The sequence below is a fragment of the Brachionichthys hirsutus genome, chromosome 6 (genome assembly GCF_040956055.1).
Source record: "Brachionichthys hirsutus isolate HB-005 chromosome 6, CSIRO-AGI_Bhir_v1, whole genome shotgun sequence".
NCBI lineage: Eukaryota > Metazoa > Chordata > Actinopteri > Lophiiformes > Brachionichthyidae > Brachionichthys > Brachionichthys hirsutus.
In genome coordinates this window covers 6,808,226-6,823,973 of record NC_090902.1, presented here as the reverse complement: position 1 = coordinate 6,823,973, position 15,748 = coordinate 6,808,226, and the positions used below count along the sequence as shown (strand labels likewise).

Sequence of the window (15,748 nt, the reverse complement as noted above, 5' to 3'; positions counted from 1 at the left end):
TGCAGCGAGCTGTCGTTGGGTGGCGCTGTTCAGCTTCTGATATGGACTTTGAGAAAGACAACGGAGACACCTGTGATGAGGACTCGGGTAGTTCGGGAGACGAGGTGGAGGTTAAATTCAGTCAACAGGATCATCCGTCTTCACGGTTTCGAAGGGAAGGCTCTCCTCCGCTCCTCTTGGCCTTCACCTCTGGACGGGCGTTGCAGGGATCCATCCCGAGTCCTGCCCCCAATGTGAACTTGGAAGAGGAGGAAGAGGAGGATGAGGAGGACAGTGACCAGGACATCGAGGAGTGGATGATCCTGGGAAGAGATGAGCAATCGGGAGACTCGAGCATCCAGCTCAATTTGAGCTACTGGAGCGGCGATGAGGATGACTCTGGAGATGAAGGTTAGACTCATGATCTCATTCATCCGATCTATCCATGGATCTGGTTCCCTTGGATCTGGTTCCCCGGTCGGTTGGTTCTACATGGTTAATGTACAGCAGATATGACGAACATTAAATATCAAGCTGACAAGTTTTTAAGCAGCATTTCAAAATGAGGTTATGATTAAGTCAAATGAGCATTTGTTTGTACATTAAAGAGTATTTATATATAAAGAGTATTTGTGAAACCTGACAGTAGCACTAGTGATTGTTATTGTGAGAGGTTTCAGGTGATTCTTCTCAGTGTTTTCAGGCCTGAGAATGCACTGATAAACGTATGTCTTCAAAAACAATGTTCTCTCTTTTCCAGATGAAGATGTGAAGGACGACTGGCTTGTATCAGATAAGGACAAGGTAAAATAATATATCATTTTCAAGTACCGGTGTGGGCATGTAGCGACAGCTTTAAATTAAGTTAAATGTGTTGAATAGAATTGCATGTTCACATTTTTTTTACACAGTCAAACATTCAAAGACAATATTCTTCACATTTTTAACATTTTATTTATGTATAGAAAACATGTTATACTTATAGTATTTTCCAATGTTGTTGTTTTTTTAGAAAAAAAAAACAATTAATAAAAAAAAAAACCCAAACTCTTTTGTGTACTTTGGATATTTCAGGGTTCCAGTAAACAGCAAAAAATGACTACTTGAATTTTGCCTGTTATGTCCTTGTTCTCTCTTTTTATCTAGTTCGGTTCTACTCAGTCTCGACCCATCCGCTATTTTGGTTTTTCTTTGATGTGTAACATCTGCAACAAGACGGGACACCTTGCCAGAAGCTGCCACTACCAGAAGGTACATGAACAAAAAGCTCTCTCTCCTCTCCTCTCCTCTCCTCTTCGCTGTCTGTCTGTCTGTCTGCCGTCCATTAGCAAGATAACTCAAAAGGGTCTCGACTGATCTTGATGAAATTTTAAAGAAATGTTAAGAATATTGCCAGGAACAGATTATTAAATTTAGGTGATGATCCAGAAGAGATCCTGGATTCTGGATCACTTTGAAATCTTTGCTAACATTGCAGAAACCAACAACAATTTATAATGTTTTGATGATGATCCAGATCAACATGTGGACGGCGTGAATCCAATTAGGAGGGGAATGAGGTGCTCGGCGGAGGTCTGCGCTCTCTGACTGCCTTTTCAGCTTATTGTAGTTCCAGGTTGATTGAAGAGTTTTTAATGCTCAGCTTTTCTGTATGCAAAAGAAAAACAAATGTCTCTGTGTCAGCAGAAATGTCCCGTCTGCATCCTTTGTGGAACCCAGGGCCACATCCAGAGGGACTGTCCTGGCCGCCCCTGCCCCAGCTGTGGCCTTCCTTCACATGGCTTCACACGTTGTCTCAGGCCCCCGACGTGGAACCAGCGCTGCCAGCGCTGCGGTACGGCAGGGCACCTCTCTGATGTGAGTCGGCGCTCCTTCCCCGTGTGGCAGCTTGAAAGTTTGTTAGCGTGTTGAGGGACAGTTGAGTATTTGTCAGTGTTGATACTCCGTCACCTCATCTTGCGGTGTGTTTCCTATGTTGCTGAAGAGGGTGATATTTCTCCTTTGTTCCCTCAGGCCTGCCCTGATATATGGAGACAGTACCACTTAACAGTGAGCTGAAGTTTCTTTCTAGTAACTTCTTTCCTAAGCAGGATTCATCAGTGCTTCTGAACATGAAAACATTTTTCTGGGTGACTGGATTAACATTTTCAGTTTGAGTTCTCAATGTACAAAAAAAACAAAAAAAGCACAAAAAAATGAGAGAATAAAAGCGTTTCAAATGCGGATCAGGTGGCAGAACATTGTCATTGTCGTGTTTTTAATGGTGTTTGAAGTTATAACGTTTGCATGCATGGATGGGTGTAGGTAGAAAGTCCCCTACAGCTTCTCTTCACATTTAAATATGTTTTTTTTTCCAGATCCGGTTAGAGGTTCCTCTCAGGCAACATGCTGTCCACTCACTAAAACATGAATCCCGTGCTCACTGTTACAACTGCTCTGAGAGGGGTCATTACGGCTCTGTAAGTGACAAAAGAAAGGAATCATTCTCTCCTCGTATTCTTCACCCTGTCTCTCATGTCTCCCTCTGCAGTTTGTATGATAATGTACAACATACACTTGTCATTTTTCTACATGTTTTCCAGTTGGACTATTTTTCCTTTTTCACTTCTCCTCAAGGACTTTCTTTTTTGGTTGAGGTGCAACAACACATCAAACATTTCTGAATAATTAATAAATTGTACTATTACTGACAAGTTTTGGTTTTGGTTTCACACTATTCCAATCCATCACAGAGTAGAGTAAACATTTACGTCTTCCCTAGAGAGGTCTGAGGGAGAGACCAGCATTAACCCTCCCTAAATATAATTTTTTTACACGTTAATCGTACATGCTGCAGCAATATCCTGGGTCTTGTAACACCAACATTCTCCATCATCTTTTATCCATCCACCATGTTTGCTCAGCCTGCCCCCCCCCCCCCCCACCCACCTCACATTTATGCCTCTGTCTCTCTATTGGTACCAGGAGTGCACTAAAAAGAGGATGATTGGTGGGACGTCTCCTTCACTACCATATGTTATCCATTACGACACCAGTGAAGACGTCCTCCAATGTGGAGGATACAGGACACAGAAAACAGCCAAAGGTGACACAGCGTGGTTGAACATATCCATTTTTTAAAATTAGTATTCCACCCTTGTGAATTAACCAGCATGGCTAATTTACTCAGTCTTTAATCGTAAAAGCTCACTGATACAGACAATATCCTGTTAGATATGGATGAGTCTGCTGAATATTCTCTGAACTGATCGCTTGTTTTGTTTGTAAAAATGTACAGATATGGTTTGATATATCGCTATTACCCAGAGTCTCAAGATATACTATCTTCACACTCCAGACCTCAAAATGTTAAGACACTTTAAAACTACTGTACATATACTTAAAAGAAAACACAATCCATCACATTTGTGTTTGTGTGTTTAATTCAACTTATTGTCCATTAACACTAGTTCATATTTTTAAGGACTATTGTCACTGCATTGTTTTCAGAGGTTATGAGTTCAGGATCCCCAACGAATCAGAGATACTCTGAACCAAGAGGAGAGGAGAGTCTCACGGTCCAAGGGAGGAGCAGGACAAGGCAAGAAACATGGAGTCGTGCTGACAGGAGGAAGACGTGGCCAGAGAAGCGCAGAGAAAGGCGGGAGGTGAAGAGGCTAAGGAGAGAAGCTCAATCCAGACGGGAAGGTGGAGTGCTGGGTAGATCCAGAGGGAACTATGAGGACGAAGTCGACTCTACAGGCACCGTCAGGTCACCACTCCACAGACAGTGTGCGGTCCCACCATGGATGAAGAAAGGAGACGGGGAGGGTAGCAGGATGACCAGGAAGAGGAGAGAGACAGAGCAATTTAAAAAAAGAAGGGGACTAAAGCGTGATTGTCATCCTACTGGTTACACGTCTTCCCTTGAACAAAGAGTGCGACATCGGAGACGATAAAGTCTGATTCTTTTTTTTTTTGTATTTATTTTTGTTGAAAAATTATCTTATATAGTTGAAGGTTGCTCAAATTAATGTACATTTGTAGTTTAACCTCATTTTGAAAATATATATATTTACTGTCTACAATGTTCAACATGCACTCTTCTGGTCCATGTTTTTACTTATTGTTTTTTTGCTTGTGTCATTGTGGGGATAGTTTTTTTTAAAATTATATTTAAAATACTTTCCAAAAATATAATTTTAGTCAGAACAATACTTGAAATGCAGAAGTTTGATTGGTCTTTGCAAAGGAAACTGAATAAATATGAATTTCCAGAGGAAGTCCTGTATATCCTCCTTCGTGTTAAAGGTGAGCGACGTTTGATACGTGAAAACAGAAGCGATTAAAATTTTATTTCACTCCTACAAATAAGTTTTAACAAAAAAAATATTTAAAAAGGAGGATAATCATATGCGACACGCGTGTACAAGGAAAGATATGAAGGCAGTGGCTTCCAAAGCGTTGTCTTGTAGTATTTGTGGTACGACCTGCTGAATTATTAATGAACCGAGCGTCTGACAGAGGTCCGCCAGACAGAACTAGTCGAATCTGATGAGAAAGTGAAAGTCAAAAATCCATATCAGTCCTTGCTAATTGATCAAATCCTGTTTTGACCGGTGTAGGATTAAAACGACATTTCCTTACTGCTCGGGTTAGTGTGATTTAACTAGCAACACATCACAGATTTAGCCCTACAAAGAGCTACGTGTTTATCTGTGATCGATTGAGTTAGACTTGGTAGAGATGCGAAACTCCCATTGATTGATCTTCGCTACACTCCCCGCTGACCGGAGAAAACACTCGATAGCGAATGTTGAGAGGGGATTTAAATTTGACAAATACTGTCCACCTTCTCTGACAGATAAGGCGACTGTCTGTTCACGCCTCCGGTCTCAGGTAATCCGCTATCAGCATCGCTGAACGGCGACGCATCGCGGCGTCAGCTAGCTTGTAATGTCGGAACTATTGGACTTGTTTTCCCCCTCTAGACTCCGCTTCCTGTTAGCCTTGGATTAGCGTCGAAATTGTGCTAACCGTGATTAGCCATCTTGGAGGGGTGTAACTTTACAGCTGAGTCGACTAACCATTATAGTTTGGTTGTAATTTATTCTCGAACGCACGTAATTAACTTTTATTTCTTCTTTTTCACCCCCCCCCCCCTCCCACACAAGCATTTGAGTAGCTTGTTCCTTTAGCCTGCTAGCGCTCGGCGGCTAGCCATTTAGCTTGTGCTTAGGGACGTAACTTGACAAGCTTTTCGTGGCAGCGAGCGAAGGAAACGCGTTCAAGCTGTCAAATAGCAGATACGTTGGGAATGGAACCATTCCCTTTAGAAGCGAATTGCGTGCGACTATTGCCTTTTTAAAAATACTTAATTTTAGAGTCGAGGGAGGGGGGGGGGGGGAAGCCCAAACTGTTCCATTTGGAAAAGACAGCGTTACATGACCTGGGACACTTTTCGCTCTATTTGTAATGACTTGTAGAATATTGTGTCATAGTGATTTCTCTTTTTAACTGCATTGATTTTTAAAAATGGCTTGTACACGTTAAAAATAAATGGTAAAATCCTTTCCAGGCAAAGGAGATTAGGGTGTGTGTAATGCAAATGGTGCCTGTGCTGCGTGTGAGGGCTGAACCCGCTCTTTCCAGGTGTCTTCCACTGAAACGGCAGCTTTAAATGCATCATCTGGGGGCGGCGAGAGGATAGAGAGACGCCGAGAAGCGCTGCGAAGCGGGTCGAGGGGGTGGGGGGGGGGGGTCTGTCTCCATCCTCCCTTTCATCACGACCATCATCGTCAACCACCGTCCTCATCCTCAGCCATGGACCCCCCGAGGACCCGGTCGCGCTCTCGATCTGGCTTTTATCATTTCGGCCTGAACGTCGGCGTCGGAGTCGGAGTCACCGGCGGTGGCAACGCGGCCGGTACCGGGAGCATGGTGAACGCTAGCGGGGGGGCGGTGAGCTATCCGCAGCAAAGCAACGCCGGCTGGGCGCCGCATCACGGCGGTCGCGGCTTCCCGGAGAGCCAGCAGCAGCAGCATCAGCAGCAGCAGCAGCAGCAGCACGGCCACGTGAACTACCTGTCCACGGGGGCACAGCACCTCTCTGCCCACGGAGCTCTCAGGAACCCCGGCGCTGGTAAGCGAGCCTTCGGCTGCACGGGGCCAGCAGCCCGATCACAGCCGGTGTGACGCCGACGACGGTCCCTCGGGGTTGCAGGCAGATTAGCAGCAACAGAAATGTGTGTGTTTTTTTTTTAAATGCATGCTTCAAGGCTTTCGTTGGGAAGGCAGCGATGCGCCGTGTCGGGTCTTGTGAACGCCGCTCCGGAGGATTGGATGGCGTTCAGTCGAGCGAACGGGACGAACCACTTTAATGAACTTTGCCTTGAATTCTCCGCCTTGCTTTTTTTCTTTCCTTTTTGTGGGACGGCTGTTTTCTGAGTGTGATCCGGGCATGTTCCGTCATCACTCGATCAATGTAGGTGATCAGTTCAACGAACTGTTAGTAGTGCGTTTTCAATACTGTATAAGATGAGTCGTTTGTTTTGTTTCAATGTATGCCGCCACCCCCCCCCCCCCCCCCCCCCGAGGAGACAAGCCCAAAGAGGAAGAACGATCATTTTGAAGCATGCTCCCTCAGCACAGCAGCAGCCTTTTGATCAATAAGTCTAAATAATATTGAACACATTTTCTGCCGTGCACGGCTCTGTCATCCTTCAGTCGTCTACCGGATGTTTCATCAAGTGGTCCAGGCTAAAGGAGATTGATGAGGGGGTTGTACTTTTAATCTTCCGTCTGAACCGGTTCCTTCCTCTATGGGGTCGTGTCGTTCCACTGTTGGGTTCTTCACTTTGTCGTTTTTCAAAAGGTTTTTCTCGCCCACAGGACCAACAGTTTCTTAACCAGATCAAATTCACTGAGGACGTAATGGAACAATGCCCCCGTAGCCTTTAAAAAAAATAAAATAAGGATAAATAGATCCAACTGAGGGGACCTCCTTGTTTTCATGAAGCTTCCATTTGCAACCACTGGAAAGCGACAGATAACAAATTTGGTTTTCTGAAAGACAAAAAAAAAAAAGTGGTGCATGAATGCGAGCATTCTTTTTAATGAGTCTTCTTTGTTGTAAGAGCAGTACTGCTGCCAAATACTCAAATACCCCACCCAGAGCCAATGCTCTGGGTGGGGTATTCTCTCCAGATGGAGAGGAGTTTGTTCAAACGACTCTGACGACGTATCTCGCAGCTGTACGATCGACTTCCTGCTTGGCAGCTGCACGCTTCTCTTCCTCCATTGCGGGGTTGTGTTTGTTTGCAGTAAAGTTCAGTGTTGGAGGGTGTGCGTCCCAATGTGTTCAATATTTCCTGTTTATCTGTACCTGCTTATGTTTGTAGACACGCCTACATTACACATCTGTGCGGAACTGGATCTTGAGGCGTTTAAAGTTTGTCCGTCTGCGCTGTGTTTTCTCCTGCTCGTTCGAGCCCTCGATGGCGGCTGTGTTGTCGCCCGCTGTGACTTTGATAGTGGGTGCAAAATTGCAGGCAAATGCAATCAATGTTTACAGATTAGGGGTTATTTATTTCAGTGAAAACACAGTTGAGATTAAATTTATCTCAAAAGTAATCTTCACAAGCTAGAGTGTTTGCTGTTGCTTAGCAGCACCCTCACCTCTGCGACATTGTGGTTCATCTTGGAACGCACTGATGTAATCATCCTAAATATCAACCGTGTTTTAATAATGGCGGGTGGCCCCGATGAATCCGTAAGCAGTTTGGCTCTCGTTTAAGAGTCCTCCCGCGACTCATCGCGTTACTAGATGGTCCGGGCTGCGTATCGGCGTCCCGAAACATTTGTCTACTCATCCCTTCTGAGAAGGGAGAACAAAGACTAAATCAGGTTGATGGTTCGGGTCTTTGTTTCCCTTACGGGCCAATCAAGGCAGAAATATCATTTTTGTCGGTGCTCGTTGTTTGGTCCAGATTACTCGGTAGTGTGAACCGTTTACAGATCCAAATTGACACCTTCCGTAAACTCGTGAACAATTGGGATGATTTTTCGGATTTGGCAATCTGCTGATTTCAATCAAGATCAGGAGACATCACAGAGAAACCGACGGTGCTGCCGAGCAACGGTGCGCCTTTCGGGTTATTGTTAGCTTGAATAAAACCGTTGAGCCACTTTTAATCTGACGGATCAAACCACACCTCTTGCTTTTGACGCGTTCAACGTTTCCTGGGGGATGAACATCCCAATGCTGCTGGGTACTTTGTGATGGCACACTATGATTTTATTCACAGCATTTGCCTGTTTGAGATAATCAGTGGAGATTCTTGTGATTTGTGTGATGAAATATGATTCCGGAATTGGTTAAAACATCTGTAGTTTGAGATCGGCTTTAACGGAATCGTATTTCTTCCGCCATCGAGTCCACTGACTTGCTTGGCTGTTACAAATAAAATGGTCCGTCTTCCCACTGAGTCGTGAGACAAGATTGAGTTGCCAACGGAGCCCGTTCAGTCTGGCTCCGCCCATCTCCTCTCGAGAGAACAAACATGGTTCTCCTCAGAACTCGAGGCCGACTGAAGTCCAGGTTCCTCTGAGGTCCAAAAGGGAAGGTAGATGGAAACGGCGTGTTGGCTAGTCAGCCAGACGCAGCCACTAGGTGGCCGTCTTTGAGCCGCCACTATCGGCAAACTTCACGCGGCTCCGCTGTGGCGTCACAAAGACGGAGGGGTGGGGGGGGGAGCTTTCTTCTTCCCCTCTTCTCCTTGGTGATTAAAGGTTTTTGGAAGAAACTCTTGTCGGCTGAGTTCAAGGACGTCTCCCTTGAGCTGCTGCACGTGCTTGATCCAGATTGCACATGTGGACTGTCAGATAAACAGCTGGAAGAGCATCGTGGTCTTCTAAGATAATGTTTTTGGTACTTCAGATTTATTCAGCAGTGGGATTTCTCTGTTTTTTTTATTTCTGGGAGACATTTTGGATGTTTGATCAATGGAGATACTCGTATCTCTTGTTCACCACCAAGAAGTGAAACAAAAGGTGAAGGAAAAAAGGCAAAAATGCCTTCAAAATGTCCCTATTTTGGAAGGCTACAATGGAAACCTGGAGGAACTTTTCAGTGTAGACAAAATATTGATCTACATTAAGACTGTCTGCCATGTGGTGAGTGTCTGTTTTTTCGTTTTTGAGGCAGCGCAGGCTTTTCATGGTGAATCAGAGGGAAGAGAACTTTGCTCTATGAAGCCAGTGTCTCGACTGCCTCTTTATTCCAGGAAGTTTAAATGCCCGTTTGGAAGATGTACTCTCGCTCAGGACTCGGGACGGAGGAGCTGAAGGCTTTGTGGTTTATTCTGTTCAAGCAAATCTGCCAGGCTTCATCAGGAAGACGCGCATGAAAGGCAGCTTGGGTGTTGTTGTTGTGTATCAGATGGCTGACCCGTTTTATTGGGTTATGATTCTTTCTTCTGTCGCCTGCAGGAGGAGTATTACATTTTCATCCAGATAATTTGTTCAGCGAGGATCGGGACAAAGTGAGTATGAACCACGGCTCCTGCTTATCGCCTTGCTTCGCTCCTGGTTTTTAAAGGGTTGTTTTCATGTTTTCTTCCTCTTATTTTGTCTTCTACTCTCCGCCCCTCTGCGTAGATGGAAGACAGTCCAAGCCCCAAAAGACAGCGTCTTTCCCAACCGCCTTTGTTGGATCTAAACTCCGCCCCTCCCTCTACGCCTTCCTCTCCCATTCGCCCCTGGGAGCTCCCGCCCAGTCGGAGACCACACCCCCATTACATGCCCGAAAGATGTCACACGCCTCTACGCAACCGACGCAGGTAAACGTAGCACAAACATAGTAGATAATGTTTATATTTGTTGTTTAATATTAAAATATGAGTAATCCTGAATTTTTTAATATTTTAATTATTCATTTTTGCCTTCACTTTTAGTGTGACGGGTGACGCCACGCTAAGGTGTGATTTCTCTCGTGCTATATTTACACAAAAGTTGGAATGTTTAAAATCCTTAATTTTAAACATTTGAACTCTTAACTTTGTCATTTTCAGTTAAAAATGGAGTTTGTTGTTTTGTAAATCAGCCTATGTTGTTTGTTTGCGTTACATAGTGTCCAAACTTTGGGGTTGTAAACAATCTTGGTCCAACATTTGATGTGATGGAAAGATCTTCTTGTTTGATTTATTCCCTCTATGTTCTCTAACGGCCTTTGATCAAAATGGAATCCTTCCACAGCAGACTGTTTAACGATGGCGCTACATCCTCTCAAACGTGACCTTCTTATTCCATTCCTTTCTTTTTGTCTTCACCCCCCCCTCGACCTTTCACCTCAGCCCTCAAATGAGACGCCGTGGCCGAAGAGACCGTTTGAGCCGCCACCACCACCACCACCACCACGCGCACAACAACCACCTTTACAACAACAGCAACAGCAACCATCACCATCCCAACGCCCACCATCACCACCAGCACCTGCACTCCCACCACGGCCTGTCGCCAGGGCAACAGGATGAGAACTACCGGCTCCCGGCTCTCCCTCAGGGCTACCCGCCTTACAATCAGCAAGCTCCCCGGGGGCTGGGGCCTGGATTGGAAGAGCGCCCTGGACACCGTCCCCTGAACCCCTCCCCGAGGCCCCTCCATCATTCACCCAACCTGTCTCCCAGGCTGCTGCACCCCGCGGCCCACCCCCACCCATCCCAGCAGCAGAGCAGTGTGGTGCTGGACATCCATGAACAGGTGAATCGATTGGGAGCAATCTACGTTTCTGTGCGTTATTTTCTTCTTCAGTTCCTCTGCTGCACAAGAATGAGCAACTATGCACAGCAATTATTCTTAAAATGGTGTAGCTATTTAAACTTAAAACGAAACTTAACACTTGAGGAATTATTTTGCGTGGGATGTATTTTACCCAGAAAGCCAAATTCATGCAGGATTTATTCATGACATCATAATCAATATTTTAAAAAGTTGTTTAGAGCTATCAAAAAATAAAGAGAAGGATAAAATCGGTAAAGTTGGACAACGGTTTACATTACGGTGTCCCTTCCATCTCTGGATATAGGGCACCGTTCCGGTTTCGTATCCTCTGTCTCCACATGGAGCGCCATCTGCCCTCCCGCCTCGTTCTGCCCCTCAGCAGATCCCGGCGTGCTCGGTTGTCTTCAGCGGACAGCACTACCCCGTCTGCAGCGTCCCTCCTCCGGTGAGTGTGTCACTGGTTCTGGAAGAGGTTTCGGTTCTCCCTCGTGACTTCCGTCCGTCTCCGTTTTAGGTCCTGCAGACTTGTTCTGTGCAGCATTTACCCATGTCCTACCCGTTCCCATCCCTGCTGTCTGGGGACCCGGCCTTCCTGCTTCCGCCCCCTCACCTCCCGCATCCACCGACACACCTGTCTCACCACCCACCCCACCTGCCCCAGCCTGGCCAGTTTGGACCGTATCCGACGCAGCAGGCTCGATCGGTGAGTCGCCGTTCGTTTGTCCGGCGGCGCTGATTTGGTTTCTAACGCAGCTTCTGTAAATGATTTTCTCTTGAGTTATCAGCGCGACAGTCAGCATCTTCCTGGAGATCTTCAAACCTTCACCCTCCAGAAGGTTTTACAACATTAAAGTATTCCGTACATTTAAAGTTCAGTCACTTCTGAACTTCTCCAGTGCTTGACAACACTTGGAATTTGTGTAGTGTATATTTAAATATCAGGGAGGGTAGGCGTGAGATGTTTGTCTTTGCAGTTAAAGCGTAGGCGTGTCTGCACCAACGTGCACGCTCTTAATGAATAATCTTCAAATGGAGTTCAGACGACTTTCTGTTATGATCTGGCATCATATTAATAATAATATCGTGATTAAATAGCCCTTTGCTCTTTGACATTCAGAGCTGTAACACGACAGCTGGTTCCAGAGGTGAGTTCTTCTTAAAAAAAAGAAAGGTCCCACCAAGGAATGATATAAAACAACAACTAAAAGTATCTCATTTACATTCAGTGACAGATCCTGGTGAAGTGAGTTACCGAGACTGATTCGCGCGGCGATGTTTTTGTGCAGTGTAGTAATATCTTTCTGTAATGCATCCATCGGCGTTCTGGAGTTTGAGTCGTTTTGCTGCTGTTGCTGTGATCGGGGGGGGGGGGGTGAATAATCTCCCATGGTGTTTATCCTGCACGCTCCCAGCCGCTGCAGAGGATAGACAACGACGTGGAGCTGCTCGGAGAACATCTGTCTCTGGGGGCTGGGCTCCACTACCCCCCTGCCACTCACCCTGCGCTCACCCCCCACTCCACGCAGCTTCACTTCCTCTCTCATGACCCCCTGCCACAGGAGTTCTTTGGAGTGGTGAGCCATAGAAATAATTCCTCATAACTTTTGTTACAAAACGTGATGCGTCACGAATGTGTTGTCGCTTGCTTCGTAGTCCTATCCAAACTTCATTCCGCGGCGTCTCCCGGGGCGACGGTACCGCTCCCAACAGCCACTGCCACCTTCGCCTTACCACCCCAGCCTCCTGCCTTACTTCCTGTAAGTACATTTTTGACCTTTAATCTGCTACAAGCAAACAAAAGTGTCTGTTTTTCTATATTGGCCAGAAACGCAACGGTTGAAACTCAAATCAGTCCACAAATTGTCGATGGTTTCGATCAATAATCTTGACTTTAGATGGAGTAGAATCAGAGGACGAGGATATCAACGGGTTTGCATAAAAATATTAGAACTAAAAACAACAAACTACGTAACTTGGATTCAAAGCCGCATAAGATGCACACGGCGCCCCCACAGTTCAGCCGCGTAGCCGGCAGCCATTATAAACACAAAGGTAGATCATGTTCACGGTGTAAACCTCAACTACACGGCAAAGCTGTATGTATAACGCCAGAGAGCAAAACGGTAAACACAACACATTTCATTCCATTATGGCTACAGAAGGGAGGAATATCACGTGTCACATGGATTGAGCCTTCAAAATAGAAATCATCCAAGAAGTATTACTTTAATGAATGCTAACTTAAACATTTCCGGTGGCCTGAACCTTTGTGTTTCGTTGTAGCTCGATGCTGCCCGTCCAGCCTACAGGTCCTGCAATCAGCCTGGAGCTGGATGTAGATGATGGAGAAGTGGAAAATTACGAGGTCTGGACGCGTTTTCATCGACTTGATATGGACTCTTTATTTGTTTCATACATTTTTTTTTTTTTTTTTTTATCCCCACAGGCACTCCTCAACCTCGCCGAGCGTCTCGGAGAAGCCAAACTCAGAGGACTGACCAAGGGAGACATCGAACAGCTTCCTTCCTATCGGTTCAACCCAAATAACCATCAGTCTGAACAAACACTGTGAGTGGCGACAAAATAGCGGCTTATCACCCGACGATAGCGAACGCACAGCGATGCTCCGCGTCGGTATGCCTCTGTCTTCCCACAGAGAGCGAAGTAAAATGTTCCTCTACACGATGTCCCTGAATCTGCCTAAGTCCCCGGTGTGTTGTGTGAAATAATTCCTGCCTTGCAGGTGTGTTGTGTGTATGAGCGATTTCGAGTCCCGCCAACTGCTGCGAGTCCTGCCTTGCAGCCACGAGTTCCACGGGAAGTGTGTCGACAAGTGGCTGAGGGTGAGTGCTCGTGGTGTGTCCCGCATACACACACGTTTTACAACCCCTGAGTTCATCTCGGGCTTATCTTTCATTGTTGGGTAACAAATTGTGACCCGTCGGTGTTGTGTTTTAGACACGATCCACAATCTCACCAAAGAGAGAAACGTGTTGAGTATACCTTTTTTTTATTTTATTTTTTTTAAAGACTAAATCCACGCTGAACCTGGAACGTCATGGAAAACGCTATCAAAGTTTAATGCAAGTTTTCCCATTTAAACAGAAAAAGCAGTACTTCTCTACTGCGTTATTGAGGTCATGACGACACATAACGGGTGCTGTGAACTCGGGCTGGAGAGATTTAGGCGAGTGTGATCAGCTCGGATCCTAACCGGACGCCGTTTGCTTGTTTTGTTTGTCCTCAGGCCAACAGGACGTGTCCCATTTGTCGCGCCGATGCCTCCGAGGTCCAGAGAGATTCCGAGTGATTGTGATGGAGACACTCCAACTCGTCTTTGAAACTTGTTTAGCACTACATCCTTCTGATGTAGTGATGTACATGTACGTGTTCACACACACACACACACACACCACCCTCTTGTCTTTTTGTTAGGAATTGTCCCACTCTGTTATCCTTTCAACTTTCTTTATTGTGTGTTCGTCTCTCAGTGGGGAAATATCGGAATGTTCTCGAATGGTTTTAGTTTTGTAGCGACGAGGCCCCCGGGTGGCGAGGTGATCAGAGTTTCGGGTGTTCTTCGCATCCTAGGCAGAGGCGTGTTCTTTCCGGTTTTCTCTTCTTCTTTTTGTATGTCTTCATCAGAGTCCCTTTCCCCCCCAGTTGTGAGACTCTTTCCTTTCCTTTCCTTTCCATCATCGTTGCCTGCTCACACAAAGGCAATGCCCACACGCCTGTTGGTAAAGTGCACTATGTATGCCTGACCACTATTAAGCTGTGGTGTGCGTTTGTGTCTACATCTACATGTACAACAAACGTTTCAGCCCTGTAATGCTGAACTGTGGTACATGGGTGTGTGTGAGTGTGTGTGTGAGTGTGAGAGAGTTTTAGATGAGTTTGTTATGTCTCTGATTTGTTTTCTTTCATGAATGATTGACTTTACTTCCTGTTTGTACATTTTCGATGCTCTGTCTGTATGTGTGTTCTAAACTTAAAGGCTTTTCTCTGGTTTGACACTAAGGGTCCATGTTGCCACTATACTCAGTTGCCTATTTGAATAATTATTGTCGTCATTATTATTATTACTATTTTTATTATTCAACTATTACAAGTGATTGTTTTCATGCCTGGCAGTTACCTCATCATTCCTCTTTTGTTCATAATTCATTACAAGCCGCTTCACAGCACTACTTTGAAATTTAGCACATTATATACTTTGTCTTCTTATTTTTTGGGGGGGTTAGAATAAATACATTTGTCTGTGACTTTGCAGTGGCACATGTGTTACATATACATATCTACAGTATATATACTGTGTAAATCTATGAATATCTGTATACCAAATAAAAGGCTTGATACAAACGTTTGAAATGTTTCATTTAAATGCTTTATCCTTGTCATTATACAAATACACTCTGTACAAACGCAACAAAAATGTACACATCTACGGTATGTAGGTATATTTTCTTCAGACAAAATTAATTTCTTTTTGCTGGATTTCACTGTTCGATATGACGCGGGAGACGTCAGTATTTAAATAATTCACCCCTTTTGGGTGCGTCGTCTTTTGTTTCCCAGGCTGAAGGTGCAATTCCATCCGGCTGCCACCGGGTGGGGCTGCAGCTCTTTGGCGCTATATCTCAGCTGGCCACTTGTTTTGTGTTTTTATACAATCTGTATTGTTTGGTTTGTAGGTAGACGCTATGGAGGTGACTTTTTACGCTGCAGAATGTTTCAGTTTCATAGTAAAGCTTACGATGTTGGTGTTTGAACGCAGCCTTCATTTCTCAGACACAGATTGATGATTTGGTGCATTTTTAAACAAAGGTTATAGAGTTGGGCTGTAGTGGGTTGAGCACCTAATCTGAATCTACAATGTAATGTCACAACAGATAATCAGGCATTGTGGGTAATCCTAATAAATGTGTGTATTTGGCAGCCAGGCTGCTCGGCCTTGTTTTGCAGCGGTGTGTTTTTCGCTGACTGCACACAGTTGTCCGGTCTTTAGCCT

General features: G+C 45.2%; 2 protein-coding genes across 2 annotated transcripts; both read left to right on the top strand.

Annotated features, from left to right (window-relative positions):
* The first annotated feature begins 41 nt into the window (after positions 1 to 41).
* Positions 42 to 4,209, top strand: LOC137895217 (zinc finger CCHC domain-containing protein 7-like). The gene is made up of 8 exons (XM_068740701.1): positions 42 to 390; positions 740 to 783; positions 1,126 to 1,230; positions 1,663 to 1,836; positions 1,993 to 2,028; positions 2,337 to 2,438; positions 2,944 to 3,064; positions 3,469 to 4,209. The coding sequence occupies exons 1-8, from the start codon at positions 42 to 44 to the stop codon at positions 3,915 to 3,917; spliced, it is 1,380 nt and encodes a 459-aa protein (XP_068596802.1). The 3' UTR covers positions 3,918 to 4,209.
* A 549-nt stretch (positions 4,210 to 4,758) lies between these two features.
* On the top strand, positions 4,759 to 15,096 carry LOC137894784 (E3 ubiquitin-protein ligase RNF38-like). Its single transcript, XM_068740249.1, has 13 exons — positions 4,759 to 4,857; positions 5,611 to 6,100; positions 9,448 to 9,500; positions 9,616 to 9,797; positions 10,311 to 10,716; positions 11,042 to 11,182; positions 11,252 to 11,440; positions 12,150 to 12,311; positions 12,391 to 12,494; positions 13,021 to 13,102; positions 13,184 to 13,305; positions 13,481 to 13,580; positions 13,985 to 15,096. The coding sequence occupies exons 2-13, from the start codon at positions 5,782 to 5,784 to the stop codon at positions 14,045 to 14,047; spliced, it is 1,923 nt and encodes a 640-aa protein (XP_068596350.1). The 5' UTR covers positions 4,759 to 4,857; positions 5,611 to 5,781; the 3' UTR covers positions 14,048 to 15,096.
* The last annotated feature ends 652 nt before the right edge of the window (positions 15,097 to 15,748 follow it).